At 40.7% G+C, this 19,097-nt stretch overlaps 1 protein-coding gene across 2 annotated transcripts; it reads left to right on the plus strand.

Moving 5' to 3' along the window:
* Nucleotides 1–7,549: 7,549 nt before the first annotated feature.
* On the plus strand, nt 7,550–18,770 carry SUMO2 (small ubiquitin like modifier 2). Of its 2 annotated transcripts, XM_032617406.1 has the most exons (4): nt 7,550–7,737; nt 9,352–9,483; nt 15,197–15,268; nt 18,110–18,770. In XM_032617406.1, exons 1-4 carry the CDS (start codon nt 7,717–7,719, stop codon nt 18,170–18,172), a joined length of 288 nt encoding a protein of 95 aa, XP_032473297.1. In that variant the 5' UTR covers nt 7,550–7,716; the 3' UTR covers nt 18,173–18,770. The 2 variants fall into 2 exon arrangements, with proteins under 2 accessions (XP_032473297.1, XP_032473298.1); XM_032617407.1 differs by lacking the exon at nt 15,197–15,268 and having other exon boundaries at nt 7,565–7,737.
* Nucleotides 18,771–19,097: the final 327 nt, after the last annotated feature.

Consider the following 19,097-nt stretch of genomic DNA (forward strand, 5'->3'; position numbering starts at 1 on the left):
CCTGGTCTGGGAGGATCCCACATGCCGGAGCAACTAGGGCTAGGTCCGTGAGCCACAGCTACCGAGCGTGCGCGTCTGGACACTGTGCTCCGCAACGGGGGGCCGCGACTGTGAGAGGCCCGCGCACCGCGATGAAGAATGGCCCCCGCTCTCCGCAACAGGAGAAAGCCCTCGCACAGAAACGAAGACCCGACACAGCCAAAAATAAATAAATAAATTTAAATTTTAAAAAAAAAGTGCTCCAATAGCCTAAAGGAGTTATTTATTTTGTAAATGCCGTATTTACAAATATATAAACATACAAGGAATAGAATAGTACTGGTTCTAAATTTCCAGATAAGCGAGTTTTTTCCTTTTTTTTTAACGAACGGAAGGTAATTCGAAATCTTAAAATAAACCTTAGGAAACAGTGCCTGAAAATGTAGCAGCTTTTATTAGTTAGGAAAGAAATTTGATCTGAAAACAAGACAAAATTTCAATAATTTTCTTGGGGAAGGCTGCTTTCCCTGAGATGATTCTGAACGACCTATTTGAATGGTGAAAATAAGATGACTTGGAGTGGTTAGGAAAATCCTATCACCCCAATAGTTTGTTCTTTAGAGTTACACACTGTTTAGTAAAGGAAGAAAAATCCTGTGGCTATCACAATTTCATCCAAATTCCTATCTCTGAAGACAGCCATCTATAGGATAAAATTTAGTTTTGCGCAAAATTCCACACTGTTCAACCATCTGTGTCTGGCTGCATATTCCAAATGTTTCACAGAGTTTTACTGATCTGAGTGTTTCTGACACCAGTGGTGTGGCTACGAGAAATTATGCATTCGTGTCCATTTTGTAGTGGGAAAAAGAGTCCTAATATTTTTCAGAATGTAAAATAAACATTCAGTAGCAGATAAATCAGTTTTTAAAAACTGGTTATTATATCTGCTCTATTAAAAATTCTTCAAGCGGCAGAAGTTAAAGCCAAACTTAGTAAGACATTGATAGAAATCATGCCTAATTTCCTTCAGAAAAAATTATTCTGGGGAACAGGATGAAAGACCAGCAAGGAAAACCATTTTTCTCAAAAGAAGACCTGAGAAAAGAATAAATTTAACTGCAAAAGAGAGCTCTCCTGTTCACTGCAGGGTGTTGAGCAGAACATGGCCCCTGGCCTCTATCCAGTAGATGCCAATAATATACCCCTCAACAATTGTGACAGCCAAAAAAGTCTCTAGAAGGTAGGGGTGTGAGGATTTGATGAAGGCAGTCAAAAGATACAAATTTCCAGTTTGGGGACTTCCCTGGTGGTCCAGTGGCTAAGACTCCGCACTCCCAATGCAGGGGGCCCAGGTTCGATCCCTGGTCAGGGAACTACAACCCACATGCTGCAACTGACAGTTCATATGCCACAACTAAAGAGTCTGCATGCTGCAACTAAAAAAAGATCCCACACGCAGCAACGAAGATCCCGTGTGCCTCGACGAAGACCCAGCACAGCCAAATAAGTATTTTTTAAAAGACTAGATTAAAATTAATTAGGTAAATAAATTTTAAAAAATATGACGGATGTTCAGTAAACCTACTGGGGCCATTACTTCATGATATAAGTAAGTCAAATCATTATTCTGTATACTTTAAATTTATGTAGTGGTGTTGTGTCAATTATATCTCTAAGACTGGAAGAAAAAAAATGTCTCAAGATATTCCCAGTGTACCCTAGGGGACAAAATCACCTCTTTTAAGAGCTACTGGCATAGATATTCAACCACAGAGGAAGAGAGGAACAACCAGGTAAATATATTATCAATGAGATATCCACCTATTTAGAAGAATTACAAAGACTGATAAGAAAATGGAAAAGTTTTTCAAGAAGTTTTAAAGTGTTCACCTTTTGGTCCCCATAATTGTACTTCCCTGTTCAGTGATGTAATACTACTCAGCTATAAAAAGCAGTGAAATAATGCCATTTCCAGCAACACGGATGGACCTAGAGATGATCATATTAAGTCAGTTAGAGAAAGACAAATATCATGTGATATCACTTACATGTGGAATCTAAAAAAAATGATACAGGGAACTCCCTGGTGGTCCAGTGGTTAGGACTCGGCACTTTCACTGCAGGGGCCCGTGTTCTATCCCTGGCCAGAGAACTAAAATTCCAGAAGCTGCACAGTGCAGCCAAAAAATAAAATAAAGAATGAAAAATAAGAATTAAAAAAATGTTTAAATGATACAAATGAACTTATTTACAAAACAGAAGTAGACTCACAGACATAGAAAATAAACTTATGGTTACCAAAGGGGATAGCAGGAGCGGCCATGGTGGGGGGCGAGGTGCGGGGGGGGGGGGGCGGTGATAAATTGGAGTTTGGGATTAACATACACACTAAAAATATATATATAAAATAGGTAAACACAAGGACCTACTGTATAGCACAGGGAACTATACTTAATATCTTGTAATAACCTATAATAGAAAATCTAAAAAAGAATATATATATATGTGTAACTGAATCACTTTGCTGTACACTTGAAACTAACACAACAAAAGTTCAGTGAATGTATTGTGAAATGGAACAGTATTTCCCTATATTTAATACCCCAGCTGATACATTTAAAGTGAAATGTACTATCTTCTTGGCTTTGACTGCTGGTGCAAGTTTGGGTCCCATTTTCTTTGCCATGACCCAAGGATAGAAAGCTGGAAGGCTTCCAGAATATCACAGATTCTGTGATTGTCTCCAGATTTCCTGCAGTATTCAGGAATAGAGTATTCAGTATTCCTGCAGTATTCACAGAGATAGCTCAAGTACTCAACTAACCTCTGTTAGAACTGAAGGAAGTTTGATGGTATAAACTATGCACCGTTTAGTCGTCTGTGTTATAAATTCAGTTATGTGTTTCTCAGTGTTTTTGGCAAGGATTTCAAGCCCTAAACAGACTCTCTCTGTGATTCTTATTTTCCTGCCCTTTTTAGGAATGATGTTTTTTATTTGGCACCTGACCCTGAAGAATACATTCTTGCTGGTTCCCCCATTCTTACCCTCTACTTCTATTGGTATTTAATTATTCAAATACTGATATTTAATTAGGTTTCTAGAGGAAGTAGGCCTTTCTTGTCGTAGTTAACCCCTAATGGCAAAAACAGCTCAATGCACAACTCCTTCTTTCATTCCCATTATGATCCAGGAACTGAGCTAGGTGCTCCGAACAAAACTGTAAACAAGACAAGTCTCCTTTAATTGAACTGCCATTCTGCTCAGAGAGACAGCCAAACAAAAATTAAGTCAAAGCAACTTGACTGGTGTTCCCACCACTATTCTAGGATATTTTTTTTTTGCATGTTTTCTCTCTGAGGACTTCCATAGGAACCTGTATGCAGTCCTACGGTAATTAAGCTCTGTCTGGGCTCTGAGTCAGAAAGTCTCAGGTCTACTGGCTCTACCACTTCAAGCTGGGTGACCAAGTTGCCTGACCTTTCTATGTCTCAATTCCTTCATTTGTAAAATGGGGATAATAATAATAGATGTCTTGTGAGGATTAAAGGCTTAGTACAGAATCCCCACATAATAATAACTCAGTTAATGTTTGCCACTCTTCTTCTTTTCTGTATATACTACTCCTTGCCCATTTTTTCCCAAAGCACCCTTTTCTAGTGCACAGCCACCCGCTTTCCCACTCCTATGAAAATGATAGTGGGAGGAACTTGATGTTGGGAAATTTCTGTTTTTCCACAATTTTTTTCCTGGAAATTGGAGAGACTCTCGGTAGATTCCCTAGGCTCAGCTCACAGAATTACAGTTTGTCCTTGGAACATATATTATTCACACGTTTGAATACACTTAACTACTTTTTATAGAACTCCTCCTTTGCCCGAAGGTGGTTTTGTAGTTTAGCATAACTTTAGAGCAGGGGTACTGTAGGACACACCTGTCACCTAGAAGCTAATAACTAAACAACCGTTTGATTATTGGAGGCCCGCACATTTTACTGATGGTAAATTTAACATGACATATTCCTCTTTGACGGTTCTGTAGTCCTACAAACCTGGGAAGATGTGTGATGTCAACATAAGACCTGGGTTCAGGAGAGCAAGGAGGACATCTCTTTTGCTTTCTCTACAGTACCCGGCACAGCACCCAGTTAGTTCCCTGGCATATAATAGAAGCTCAATCAACACTACTTGGCAGATGTGTGATAATGGGCAAGTTACTTAACTCTTTGAGCCTCAATAGTAAATAAATACCAATCCACTTGGAAGGGTTTGTATAAGGAGAAAAAGAACTAATTAGTAAAGCCCCACTCAGTGCCTGACACATGGCAGTTGGTTCTCTTCCCCTTTCACTTCTTGTATATTTCCTACCCTTCCTACCCGCCCCCCCCCCAAATTTGAGACAGGGGCTTTGTCTGCCCAATGCCTAGCACAGGATCTTTTTTTTTTGGCTGCATCGGGTCTTCATAGCTTTGTGCGGACTTTCTCTAGTTGTGGCGAGTGGAGCTACTCTTAGTTGCAGTGTGTGGGCTTCTCATTGTTGTGGCTTCTCTTGTTGTGCGGGCTTCAGTAGTTGTGGCACGCCAGCTCCGTAGTTGTGGCTCGCAGGCTCTAGAGCACAGGCTCAGTAGTTGTGGCGCACGGGCTTACTTTGCTCCACGGCGTGTGGGATCTTCCCAGACCAGGGCTTGAACCCATGTCCCCTGCGTTGGCTGGCGGATTCTTAACCACTGTTCCACCAGGGAAGTCCTAGCACAGGATCTTATGCATAGTGATAGCCTCAATTTATTCAGTCATTCCGTGAATCTTTACGCATCAAAAGTGCACAAAAGCTTAAAGTTGAGAGAGAGCAGGTACATTCAGGAACCCCAGTAATTGATTATGACTGAAGCAGAGGCTTCGAGGAGAAAATGAGAAAGAGCTAGAATGGTTAGCCCAGATTAGCTCTCAAGGAGCTTTGTAGGTCTTATATGAATTTTGGACTCTATCCTGTAAGGCAGAGGATTGCCACTAAACCAAGGAGTGGCAGAAAGTTTTTTGTTTTTTTTTTTTTGGCCTTGCCATGCGGCATGTGGGATCTTAGTTCCCTGACCAGGGATCGAACCCGTGCCCCCTGCAGTGGAAGCACACAGTCCTAACCACTAGACCACCAGGGTATTCCCAGAAACTTCTTTTATTTTGTTTTTATTTTAGAATGGTTTGTGGTTCTCGGGCTTTAGTGTGTTTAAGAATCACCAGCGGGGGCTTCCCTAGTGGCGCAGTGGTTGAGAGTCCACCTGCCGATGCAGGGGACACGGGTTCGTGCCCCGGTCGGGAAGATCCCACATGCCGCGGAGCGGCTGGGCCCGTGAGCCATGGCCGCTGAGCCTGCGCGTCCGGAGCCTGTGCTCTGCAACGGGAGAGGCCACGGCAGTGAGAGGCCCACGTACCGCAAAAGAAAAAAAAAAAAAAAAAAAGAATCACCAAGGAAGCTTGTTAAAAAAGAGGGATCCCAGAGCCACACTGTCTGAGAATAGAGAATATGCATTTAAACCAGCACGTTAGGGACCCCCTTCGGGGGGCCAGTGGTGAAGACTCCCTGCTTCCACTGCAGGGGGCACAGGTTCAATCTCTGGTCAGGGAACTAAGATCCCACATGCTGTGTGGCATGGCCAAAAACAAAAACAAACAAAATCCCGGCACCTTAGATGATTCTGATTCATTTAAATATTCAGACCTTGAAAACAAAAGATCAATAGCTCTGGGGAAACCTGACTTGAAGTTAGGCTTCCACTGCCTCTCCTGATCAATCTGCCTTTCTTGGTCTGTCCTACAATTAGGCCTTAAGCCTCCTCTTCCCCATGGTGGACCAGCTGGAAGCCCAGCAAATGGAGCAGAGCCCAAAGACTGGACAGTGGCTGCAGAGAAGTAGACAGGTTTGACAGGTATTTAAAAGGTGGAATTGAGCAGAGTTGGAGATTGACTGTATGGGGAGTGTGTGAAGGGGTCAAGGATGCTCCCTGGCGTTTTGGCTTGGAGCAATTTGTTGTTGTTGTTGTGTTTGTTTGTTTTTTGAGCTGTGCAACACAGCATGCGGGATCTCAGTCCTACAGTGGAAGCGTGGAGTCTTAACCAATGCACCACCAGGGAAGTCCCTGGAGCAATGTTATAATGGTGTGTCATACAGTGACCGGGCCACTTGAAAGAGAGGGGCAGGTCTGAGAAGTAAATTGAGGAATTTTAGTTGAGATTTGCTGAGTTCGAGGTGCCTCTAGGACATCCAAGTGGAGACGTTCAGAAGTCAGTTGGATTTATAGGCTGGAAATTCAGAGAAAGATCTGGACTAGAAATCTGGACTTGAGGATCATTAGCAAATAGATGGTAATAAAAGTGGGGTGAAGTCATTTCAGGAGAGGGGATAGAATGGGAAGAGAAACCGGTCCAGAACAAAACCCAAGGAACATTTAAGGGAAGGGCTGAGAAAGAAAGAAATTGCAAAGGGATCAAGGACAGGCCAGACTCCTAGCCCCAAGTCATAGGGAGGGAGTTCAAGAGGAGTGATGAACTGGGAAGCATCCTGGACTCAGCAAAGAAGTCTGCGGTGACCTTGTAGAGAGCAGTTTTAGTGGAACCAGGCACCAGATTGCAGTGCGTTGAGGAGTAAGTGGGAGGTGAGGGAGTGCAGACAGCTGGCGTGCACATTTTTTTCAAGATATTTGGCCAAGAATGGAGAGAGATACGGTGGTAACTTCAGAAGGAAGTAGAATTGAGAGTCTTTTTCTACGGTAACGGCTAATATGCAAGTGGAAGAAAATAAAGGACATAATCAATAAAACCTACCGAGAGGAGTGGGAGACATCCACGGCACAGATGTTAGGACTGTGCTTAAGACAAGAGGGACCTACTTCTATTTCTGAACGGATGTAAGGAGGAAGTGATCGATTGGTTTGGAAGCTTGATATCGGGTGCTTCTCTCTGATGGATTTTGCTTCCTCTAGGAGGTTGGCAGCCAGGCAATGAGTAAGGAGTTTGTAGGATGAACCTTTTTCCTCATCTAGTCAAAGTACAGGGTTTCCAGCAGGACGGAAGTAGTCACGGCACTAAGGCAAGAGCCTGGTGGGAAGCGGGTTGAGGCTGAAGCTTTAAAATCCGAGGGAAGCGAGGCTGACTGAGAGGAAGTGTGATGTTCCTCTGACCCTGAGGAAAGCTGTATTTGGGCCACCGAATGAGAGGTTATTTTCCCAGAACCTCGTGCTGGGGCTTTGATTTAGGCTCTCCCTTCCTCGTCTAGTCAGTCGGCCTTCCCCGGCTTGTGTGTCACGTCTAGGCCTCAAGCCTCCCAGTCCCCAACGAGGACCAGCTGGAAGCCATTTTGATTAAGCTCCACCACAGAAGGAGGACAATACAGCCCCGCCCAGAGCCAGGCGCGCCCCCGCGACGGCCCGGGTGCGCGTGTCCGCGCCTCTTCCCGCCGGCCTGGCGGGCGCCGGGCCCACGCTGGAGCGGTGCGGGGCGGGGGGTGGCGGTGGTTATGTAAGCGTTGCGCGCTCCCGCGAGGCGGCAACCAATGAGGAGCCCCGGCGGCTCGGGCTCGCGCACGCAGGATGGGGGGAGGGAGCGCACGACGTGCGCGCGCCCTCTCCCTCCTCCACCGCTGCCGCCTCCTTCTTCTGCCGCTCCTGGTGCTGCTTGTGTGCTCGTTCGGTGCGGACCTGGTACCTCTTTTGTGAAGCGGCAGCTGAGGAGACTCCGGCGCTCGCCATGGCCGACGAAAAGCCCAAGGTGAGCTCGGCGCCGTCCTCCGCGCCTCGCCGCGCGGCCGGGGTCACGGCGCGGGCCGGGGTCCGGCCCGAGCCCGCCGCGGGCTCCCCGCGCCTTCCCGGGCCCCCCACGGGGCGGCCGCGGCTGAGGCCCCGGCGCTCCGCGCCATTTTCTTCCCTCCCCTCTTCCTCCCTCCCGCGCGGGAGGAGGCCCCACCGCCCTCCCCCGCCCCCGGCCGCCTCGGAGTGCGCGCCGGGCGCGAGTTGGGCGGGCGAATCGCGGACACCCGCTGGCCCACCGGCCGCGAGCTGGGCTTCTTGGGCCCTGCTGGCCGGGCGCGCGTGACGAGGGGCGTTAGGGCGCGCGGTGTCCCCACCCTCGGCGGACCCCGCGCCGGGCCGCGGCGGGTGTTGCCGCCTTGGCGGTGGCGAGGAGTTCCCTCCTCCCCGGGCTTCCCCCCTCCGGGGTGGGGGCCGCGGGCATCTGGGGACCCCTGCCCCGGGCCGCACTGGCCGGTTGAGGGTTCGGGGCGAATCAATGGGTTGGAAGCCGGATGCCCGTCGGCCGTCGTGAGGGTCCGGGGTTGGGGGATTCCCGGGGAATATTTCCCACATTTTTTGTCGGAATGGGCAGTGGCTTTTCCCTGGGTGCCAAATAACCCCTAACCTGTCGAGACCATGTGGTTTCGAGAAGTTGGAGGCAGATGTACGAGCAGAGAGACTTCGTAGGGCTTAACTTTTCAACGCGGGTTTTGAGGCTCCAGGAGGCTTTTCCCTGGAGGACTCGGGTACACACTTCTTCCTGGCACACGGGACTTTCTTTTGGTTTGTTTTGTGACACCCCCCCCCCCCTTTCCATTCTGAAGTGGTTTAGGGGCTACAGAATTCCTTCTACACTTGATTTTGATGAACTTCAGATTGGGTCAAAATCTACAAGGAATTGTGGAATAAATCTACAAGGAATAAAACTGTGCGTTTGACTCATGACAACAAAGAGGAGGGGAGAATAAGCTCATAACTAAAAATAAACAAAAATGAAGCTGCTCACAGAGGCGAACAATAATAGTGGTTCTGAGTTATTACCGCTGCTTGGGAGAGAATCAAAGGATATTCCTCAGTTAGGTGGTTTTTTGTTGTTTTTTTTTAATGTAGCTTGAGATTTGTTACTAAGCTGAATTTGGTAACTTTTTAATGAGATTTGTAATGAGTTTTGAATTTCAAGCTCTAGATTTTTCTTGCATTCTGTACTCAAAGCATTTTGGAAAGAGAAAGGATGCTTATTTTTAATCTTTTTAGAGGAAAGACATTTTGAGTGTAATACAATATATGTCATTTAAAAAAACTCAGATTCAAGAAGGCATTGCAGTAAATTGAGGGAGATCCGTCTTTAAAAACCAATTGTCGACACTGATAGTATTGGATGTAGGCTGCTTTTCTGTTTCTGTGACATCTATTTAATATTGTTGCTTCAGGGTTTCTTATCTTTCAGATTGATTTCAGCAGCTGCAAACAGCTGTATGCTCTGTTATAAGAATGAGAAACCTGTTGATTTCTGAAGCAGCTTGGGCTGCTGCTGCTTTAAAAGGTGTTTGTCCTTCACATTTTCCAAATTCTACTTTTATTTTTCTCTCAACAGGAAGGAGTCAAGACTGAGAACAACGATCATATTAATTTGAAGGTGGCGGGGCAGGATGGTTCTGTGGTGCAGTTTAAGATTAAGAGGCATACACCACTTAGTAAACTAATGAAAGCCTATTGTGAACGACAGGTGAGGAACTGACTTGTATACTTCCACTGAATAAAACGTATTTTAAAAAAACAAACCTTTTTTTCTTGAGAATAGAAACCAGCATAATATATCAATAGATTATCTTTGGTAGAATGAATATGTACTTATATACTTGATATATCACAATTTTATCATACGCTTGGTTTGTTGATTCTTCATAAAATCCCTTAGGGTGGTTAATATCACATATGATTCTAGTTCTATGCCAGAAATGCATCAAATTATTTTCACAACATGTGGTTTGTTCCCAAGGGGATGTAATTTTACTTTTATAAGAAAATAAGAACGAACTTGGTAAAATTTCTTGTCAGGCTCTTTTTTAACAATTAAAAATTTGTCTTGTGTCAAAACAATTTATTTCGGGTGTTTTAACCAATTTGGAAGTAAATGTGGGTTTAAGGACATTGCAGTTTTCCTGAAGCATGTAAAACTGTAATATTTTCTTTTTACACTAATAGTAGAGGTCAAGAGATTTAACCTCCTGAGCCAAGCATACACATTCCTGTATTATAAGGATATTTGAATTTTACTCAGAAAATAGTAAATTTTTTACCTCAGAAGAGGAAGTAGAAATGAACAGATGCTGGGAGGTAAATGTAAACTTTAAGACAAAGAAGCTTCCTTTTGTGATGTTGAGTCTAACAATACAAAGGTAATTTTAAAGATGACTTTTGCAAGTATAACAGAAACTCTGGTAGATCAGTTAATCCAACAGTAACCTGGCAGAAGTATTTTTCTTGTTCAACCCTGGATGTATGATATATAAAAGTTTGGAAAATTATTTTATTAGACCAAAACAACTTGTCTACATTGCAAATTCACCTCCTAAAAATAGGTTCAAAACAGAGTAAGGTTAAAACCTCTACAAGTTGGGAAATTGAGTTTGAGTTGATACTTGGGCCTTCTCCATGAGACTGAAGGGCTTCTTAAACTGAAGATTTAAACTTCTTTTTGAGTTTGAAGCTTTATATTTTATGCCTAGTTTATTTATAACATAATAAGAGTACTGTGGTTATAATTTTTTATCTTCAAAAACTTTTTCATAGTTCCTTACAAAGATACGCCCTTCAGTGTACTTTCATTTGAAGAATTCTGGTGAAATCCCCTAACAGTTAGTAAATATGTACTTATTAATTGTGCTAAAGAATTTTTGCACTGGTATCTACCATATTTGAATACTAGTACTCCTTCAGGTTCCAGGGGAATTTTAAAAGGTAATCATTTTGTAGAATGTTTATGTAGCAAAACCTTATACAACATAGAAATTCATGCTTAGATTTGGTGACTTTCAACAAAATTCTCTGCATATCCTAACTTTTCTCTAATTACTATTAAATTTTAGCTTTTAAATGGTCGTATTTTTCAACACTGACTATGAAAATTTTCGAACTTAGAGAAAAAAGTTTACATTGAATACCCATGAGTCTATTGCCTAGATTAACTGTTACCAATTTACTGTATACATCTATTGATACTCTCTGTCCATCCTAAAATGGTCATATTTAAGACTTCCCATATTTCCTGTAGGGCCCCCAAAGGAGCTTTTTATCTTTTTTTTTTTTTTTTTTTTTTTTTAACCAGATGCCTATGTGCTGGGGCATTATACTGTGTGCCAGAAAAAGTAAAGCACATCCTGTGTATTCTAGATTATCCTTACAGGGAATTGTCTTATAAGATCTAGTTAGTGGGTCAGTCAAGAATTTTTTAGTTTTCCTGCTATGTTAAAGTAAGTCTACTATATTACCCAGTGTGAATAAAGTTTTCCTGTATTTTTTTCAGTTATTAGGCATAAGATTGGGATTATATTTGACTAAACTTGTTGGGTCCACTCTTAACTTGCACTAGAGGAAAAAGAACGTTGGTAATCCATAAAAAATACAATTGCACTGCATATCTGTTGGAATGCAAATGTGAAAATATTTTCCAGGAAGAATTTGGAAAGATGTTTATTCCCATTTTCCTCTTAAATTGGGGATAACCTCAGAGTTTTGAGTGAAACAAGATCCCTGTTTACTTTTCAAGTGGTTTCTCTGGTTCTGAGGAAGAGGGAGTTGAAGTATCATCTAATTGGGCTGATTCCCTGCTTTCTAAGTGTAGTTACAGGTTATTAAAAACTAAAATATTTATCTGATCTGATTTGCATAGCTAAAGTTTTTTTGGCAAGTGAGACTTCTTGACCAAAGATTTCCTATGAAGATTAATTGAGTGCTCATATTTACTTTCTAATGAACTCATTTGGTATTGGATCTCTGGAGGAGTTCCAGTGAATGCCTAATAGGCATCTAAAACTAAACATGCAAAGCAGGACTCTTGATTCTACTAGAAATCTTTCTCTGTTGTCCCCACTCAGTAAATAGCACCATTCTGCATCTAGTTGTCAAAACCTTAGGGTCCTCCGTGATGATGCCTCATAACAAAATCCATCAGCGAACTCTGTTCTCTGTCGAAGCTTGGCCAGCACAGTAGCCACAAGCCACGTGTGAGTGTTTACCTCTTGAAGTGTGGCTAGTCCAAATGGAGATGTGCTGTAACGTGTAAAATGAATGGCAGATTTTGAAAACTTGGTGTGAAAGAAGTTAAATATCTCAGTTTTTAAAATGTTGATTATATGTTGAAATGGTAGTATTTTTAAATATGTTGAATTAAAACTTTTATCAGACTTTTACCTTATTTTTAACTTTTTAATGTGGCAACTAGAAAACTACCATATGTGGCTGACATATTTCCATTGCATAGTGCTGAGCCCACAACCATTTTTATTCTATTCCTGATTAACTACTACCTCAGGGACGTCTCTGATTAATTCAGAGTGCCCCTGTTGCCATCACTGAGTCCTCTCACTCTTGTTTGTTTGTTTTGCATTGATTATTGTCTGTATTTATCTCTCTGTGCTAAAGTGTAAGCTTCATGAGCATAGGGCTGTTTTATTATATGACTATTTTTCTAGAGCCTAGACCAGTGCTCAGCATATAGAATGTGTTCAAATGCTTGTAAAAGAATAGAGAACATTCAAACCTAGTATTTCTGTAGGTTGGTTTCTAAGTAAGTTTTTCATTCACATGTAGAGTTAGACTTTGCCCACTTTATATCAGCCACATATCCTTCAGGCAACTGATTGAGAGCATACTCTTCCATTCTAGTGTAAATCTACCCCAACATTGTCTACTAGATTGTCAAGTGGTTTCAGAGAGCACAGAATAATTGGTTTAGTCCAGTTCGTTTTTGTGAAATGAAGAAATGGGGTCCCGAAGAGAGAACCTCATACATCTCTTCTGGAGCACAACTCTAAAGCTCAGGGATGAGATTTATACAGAAGAGGAAACCAAATACTGGTTTAATGCAAATTCATTGTTTGAATTTACATGGTTTATAGAATCTTAAAGGCAAGTTTCCTGAATTCTGGACTTTTGATCTCTAGCAAAATAGCTTTTATTGATAAGGAAAAGCGTAAAAACAGGTGGCAATAAAGGAATACAATTTGCTTGTGTTCTACTGGCCCTGCCTTCCCTTCGTCCTTATTTTGAATGGCCACGCCATTGGATGTAGTGAAGGAAGAACCCAGCATATAGAAGATGCTAAGAGTTTTGTTGAAGCAGAGTCTCCAGTGGAGTGTTTGTAAGTAGATAATATTTAGTATTAATGGCTTGGCGTTGAATTCTTGGTTACTTTGTGTAATTGCAAACTAAATTTGAAAGTCATGAGGAATGAATTAGGTTATGGCTGTCACCTACCTGGTGGGGGATTGCTTGTATTCCTTAAGACAAGGGCTAGTCTGGAAGTGGGATGTGTCAAAGACCAGAGTGTTGTGTTTTGTTTAATATTTATTTATTTACCTATGTATCTATCTATCTGCACCGGGTCTTAGTTGCGGCATGTGGGATTTTTGTTGCAGCGTGTGGGATCTTTTTAGTTATGGCATGCGAGATCTTTAGTTGCAGCATGTGGGATCTAGTTCCCAGACCAGGGATCGAACCTGGGTCCCCAGCATTGGGAGCGTTGGAGTCTTAACCGCTGGATTAGGGAAGTCTCAAAGACTAGAATTTTAAAGGAAAGCAGTATGATTTTCACGTGACAGGTAGTTTTAAAGACCAATTCAGTGAATCCTTGTTAAATAAGGGAATACAGTTGTTAAACAAGTGTTCATTGAACACTTTATTTCAATATTTTTAGTCCTAGGAACTCAGTTTAATTTTCTCTTAAATATCAATTAAAACAGGGAGTTTTTATAACAAGAATTATAGTTTGTAATTTGAGCATGATACAGGAATGGCTTTGTGTAAGATGCTTCCAAGACAGGTATTTTTCAAGTTAAAATATTCACAGCATACCTCCAAAGAAATCTTGTCCTCATTTGGTTGCAGTTACCAGCAACTTTACTATTTTGCTCTTTTCCCCTTCTCCCCACCCCTGTGTCAGGTAGGTGATTCTTAATAATGGAGGCCCCTTTGCAGAAAGGGGCATATTTAAGCTCATTTATCTCCTTAAATGCACATAAAAATTTCTTGACAGTCCCTTTTTGTAATAAAGCTTCTCCTCAACTTAGCTTTAGGTTTATTTTCAAATAAAAACAGAAAATGAAGCATATTTAGATACTGCTTTTCATCCATTTTATTCCATCAGTATTTAGCACCTACCATGTGCAAGATATACAGTATGTAACTAAGTCTAGATTTCTATCCCTACTGGAGCTTATTTTCTGGTACAAGGTTGACTAATAATTGCAGGCTTAGGTAAGTACTAAGGAGAAAAAAGCAGGTGCTTCTTTAGAGCTGTTCCAGGATTTTCTTGGATGTGGATTGTGGTCTTATAGATGGTTTTAGGGACCAGTTATTGCCTTGTGTTTTGTTGTAAATGTACTCACTGCCCAACGATAAGAGCTTGAATATGCCTGTGGTGTTCCTAGTATTGTGCTGGGCTGGGGCTTAGGTTACTCTTACATAGTGGTAGGAATTGTTTGGATAGACAAGAAGGGAAGGTAGCTTTTAGGCAAAGTTTTATTTTTTATTTATTTATTTTTTTTGCGGTACGCAGGCCTCTCACTGCTGCGGCCTTGCGGAGCACAGGCTCCGGACGCGCAGGCTCAGCGGCCATGGCTCACGGGCCCAGCCGCTCCGCGGCATGTGGGATCTTCCCGGACCGGGGCAGGAACCCTCGTCCCCTGCATCGGCAGGCGGACTCCCAACCACTGCGCCACCAGGGAAACCCCGCAAAGTTTTATTTTAATCGTTACGCCTTTCTTAGGTGACTTCAGTTTTCATATTATTAATGGGTTTTGTTTTGTTTTTGGAGCGCTTTTTAATGTGCGTTGAGGAATGTTGACATGTGCATCTGTTGCTTCAAATTTCCTTTCAGTATCTAACTCATTTAAATGCACTGTTTGACTCAAGGTATGATCTGTTCAAGCTTGAAGTAGCTATGGTCTCAAAAGTAGCTATGGCTCTCAAAGACAGCCTTTTTTTTTTTTTTTTTCAGTCCTTTTTAAGAAAAATCATTTTTCCAATGAAAATCAAACATAGTGTAGTTTAAAGAAAGTGAAAATCACACCAAATCATTTAACCAATATAGAAATGTTAACATATTGATGATCATTTATTTAGGTCTCTCTTTTAAATATATTCATGGCCAAATATGCATGTAGTTTTAGTTCTTACTGTTTCTTTGCATTCTTATTGCTTTTAAACTCTTTGTCCAGGGTTTGTCAATGAGGCAGATCAGATTCCGATTTGACGGGCAGCCAATCAATGAAACAGACACACCTGCACAGGTAAAAATGTCTTTGTGCTAACTAGAAAAACCAATGTTTTTTTATAATTTTCTCAACAGCTTTGTTTATTAATTTGTGAACTTCTAGTCATTGGAATATAGTTTGTTTGTTTTTTTTTTTTTTTTTTTTTTTTTTTCTGTATGCGGGCCTCTCACTGTTGTGGCCTCTCCTGTTGCGGGGCACAGGCTCTGGACGTGCAGGCTCAGTGGCCATGGCTCACGGGCCCAGCCTCTCCGCGGCATGTGGGATCTTCCCGGACCGGGGCACGAACCCATGTCCCCTGCATCGGCAGGCGGACTCTCAACCACTGCGCCACCAGGGAAGCCCTGTAGTTCTTTACCAGAGTTCAAAGCTGTGTAAAATATGGCCAAAAGGGAATACAAAGGAAAATTGATTCAGGAAGTGCCAATGGTTTTTAAATATTCAGTTATCACTTAGTAAAACTAGTAGGTCATTTTACTTTAATCCATATTTTTCTTCTTGCCAGCATTATTTGGAAAAAAATAAATAAAATTCCTGTTTGTTACTTCAGAATGTTGTTTTCCTTTTGTTTTCATTGCTGCAGCTCTAAATCATACCCAGGGTTCCCCATAAGCGATTGGTTGGCTGTTTATCCTAACCATTTTAGCCCCTCATGAATTCTCTTGTACCTATACTTCTGAACTGAAGAGAATCTAGTGGCTCTAACTGCAAGTCTCTTGATAGCTTATGTTTCACAGGGCTGTTGATTATTATTTCACAGGGCTGTTGATTATTATTTGGTGGCTTTCCAAACCCTTACTACAAAAGGTGTTGTCTGATCCCTTAATCTCTTTACTTATTACTTCAGTTGTTCTGTCACTTTGTAGGGGATCGGCTGGGCTATCTTCTTTAGCAGAAACTTTTTGTTTCTTTTTACCTTCTGAAATTCCATTTAAGACATTCTGTTTTGGGGGAAAAAACTTTGATAGCAGAAATTTTAAATTGGAGCCCTTGTCCTTTTGAATTTGTTTTATCACCCCATAAAAACTAGAAAGTGATAAATATGGTATGAGTGAAGCAGAAAATCCAGATTGTGGTTTTGTTGATAATCTTCAAAAACTTGAAATATCTATGAGTTATACTTGAGGGAAGAATATTTTGAAGAAATTTCTGTTGATGAGTCTCTAAGAAGCAATTATAGTATGTAGCCACAAGGAGGAGCTGAATTCTCTTGATGAATGAGAGAGAGAGAGCTCTCTTGTATCCTTCCTTGGAAGGCATTTAAAGTTTCAGTATAAAATTGAAAAACATTCCAGTAGTTTCATTTCAGTGGATAGGCTGAAGACCAGTTTTGATGGATTTAAAAGAATAAAAAGAACCCATTATGCTAAACTCTGATGGTAATGTATTTTCTGTTTTTTGAAGCCCTCACCCACCACCAAAAAAAAGTTCTGGGACTTGTCTTTTATGCTAGCTGCAAATAATTAAACCTGAGGAGGATTTGTTCAGTACTGCATTTATAAAATCTTCAAATTGAATTTGGAATTGACCTCATTTTAGTATTTGGAATTGAATTTACTTTAGAGTGAAATTGATTCATTTTAGAATTGTTCTTCCAGTACTTATTAAATAGCAGAATTGTATAAATTAGAACATCTGCTTAGCAGCCAATTTTAATAGCAGTATAATTGTTATATACTCATTCTCTTAAGTACTTCACTTTTTTGACTCATTTAGTTCTCATAACTGAATATTCCATTTTACAAATAGAGAATTGAGACTTAGTCATTAATACTTTAATGCTTTAGTTCTACTTTTACTGTATTTGAACTTCATTAGAAACGTTCCCTTTCTTGTCTTTAGATGCCCACGGTTGTTGTTTTATCTTCAAAATTACCAGTTTTTAGAAAATTTTTCTTGGGTAATTATCAGCATTATAAACTGTTCCAAAGCTTGTTTACCTTACAGTGTTGCCATATGTACCAAGACCTTCCTGCTATCAACATGGTTTTATGTATAATGTGTGGGTAGTAAACCTTGCAAACTTAATAGCATTTTGAATTTTGATTTTTTTTTAACAAGTCTGTTTTTGCTCATGCTCCTCTTCTTTTTTTTTTTTTTTTAACATCGTTATTGGAATATAATTGCTTTACAATGGTGTGTTAGTTTCTGCTTTATAACAAAGGGAATCAGTTATACATATACATATATTCCCATATCTCTTCCCTCTTGCGTCTCCCTCCCTCCCACCCTCCCTGTCCCACCTCTGTGCTCCTCTTCTTACTACATAGTGGTAACCACTGTTTTTTGCATAGGCAAAGATATAGCCATATTATACACATACACACAAACTTAAAAATATATATACAAATATAATACTATAAGCTGTTTGCTGCCTAGTTTTAAAATTTTTTTAGCCTAATACCGTATCTAAGGGATATTTCCATTTCTGCATGTGTAAATCTACTTATTCTTTAATAATAGGTACATAGTATTTCATGTATGCATGTACTATATTTTTGGGGGTTTTGATATTTTGGTTATTTTCAGTTTTTTGCTCATCTAAACAACATTGCAGTGAGAGCCTTTATACACATCAGTTTTATTTTCAATAATTAAAGGTGAGATGATTTAACTTATGGACATACTCAGCTTTTTTAACTTAAAAACTCAATTTTCTGTAATCTTCATAAAAAAGACCAAGTGAAAAATTATTTAAACCTAAGGCTTACGCTACTTTAAGCTGTGGGACATCTAAAATAATGAACACTGGAACTGGGTGGAACTCGTGCAGATTTTCAGGCTATTTAAGTCTGATAGTTATAAATTTTAAGAGCTAAATAACCAATGGCCGATTGTTTTTTTTCTCATTTATGCTAGTTGGAAATGGAGGATGAAGATACAATTGATGTGTTCCAGCAGCAGACAGGAGGTGTCTACTAAAAAGGGAACCTGCTACTTTACTCCAGAATTCTGTTCCTCCAGACCAAGAAGACATTCTCAATTAGAAAACTGCAATTTGGTTCCACCACATCCTGACTACTACAGTATAGTTTCTCTATTCTTTCATTTTCCCCTTCCCCATTCCTTTATTGTACATAAAGTAACTGGTGTATGTGCACAAGCATATTGCATTTTTTTTTTTTTAACTAAATGGCCAACGGTATGTTTTGATCGACATCAAATGGAGATGGAATGGGGAAAAATACTGGTTCTGTGAAGATACCCCCTTTTCTCCATTAGTGGCATGCTCATCAGCTCTTATCTTTATATTCCAGTAAGTTATTTTGCTCTCACTGTTTAACAAAAAAAGAACAACATAAAAATTCTTGCATACCTTGTTCGATTGGAGAATTTTAATGTTTTTCATTTATCATTGTAAAACCAAGGACAATTTTATAACTTTTTTGTACGTAGCTGTTACATGTAGGGCAATCTGTCTTTAAGTAGGGATAAATTACTCTAAAAGAAATGAATCCTAGATAGTTTTCCCTTCAAGTCAAGCGTCTTGTTGTTTAAATAAACTTCTTGTTTAAAATGAGCTGTTTTCTTTATTCTGAGGAATATTAAATAGAAAGTTGAAGCGTAGAGGAAAACATGACCTGAATAGGCCTACTAGAAGTTACATTTCAAGGAAGAAATAAAGCTACTTTGCATTTCTGACAGACTAATGCAAAACAGGGAATTACAAAGTTATGTAAATGACTAGCAAGGAATGTCCTGAGGCAGAGTGGGTGAGTACAGGCAGCTAAGAAAAAGTTCTAATTTGGCTGACTCTGCTGATAAATAACTTGACCATTCTAGTCCTCATTTTGTCTGATGGTAAATACTCCCTAACCTAAAACAGAGTTTTTGTTCCTTATTTGAG

The sequence above is a fragment of the Phocoena sinus genome, chromosome 20 (genome assembly GCF_008692025.1).
Source record: "Phocoena sinus isolate mPhoSin1 chromosome 20, mPhoSin1.pri, whole genome shotgun sequence".
Classification (NCBI taxonomy): Eukaryota; Metazoa; Chordata; class Mammalia; order Artiodactyla; family Phocoenidae; genus Phocoena; species Phocoena sinus.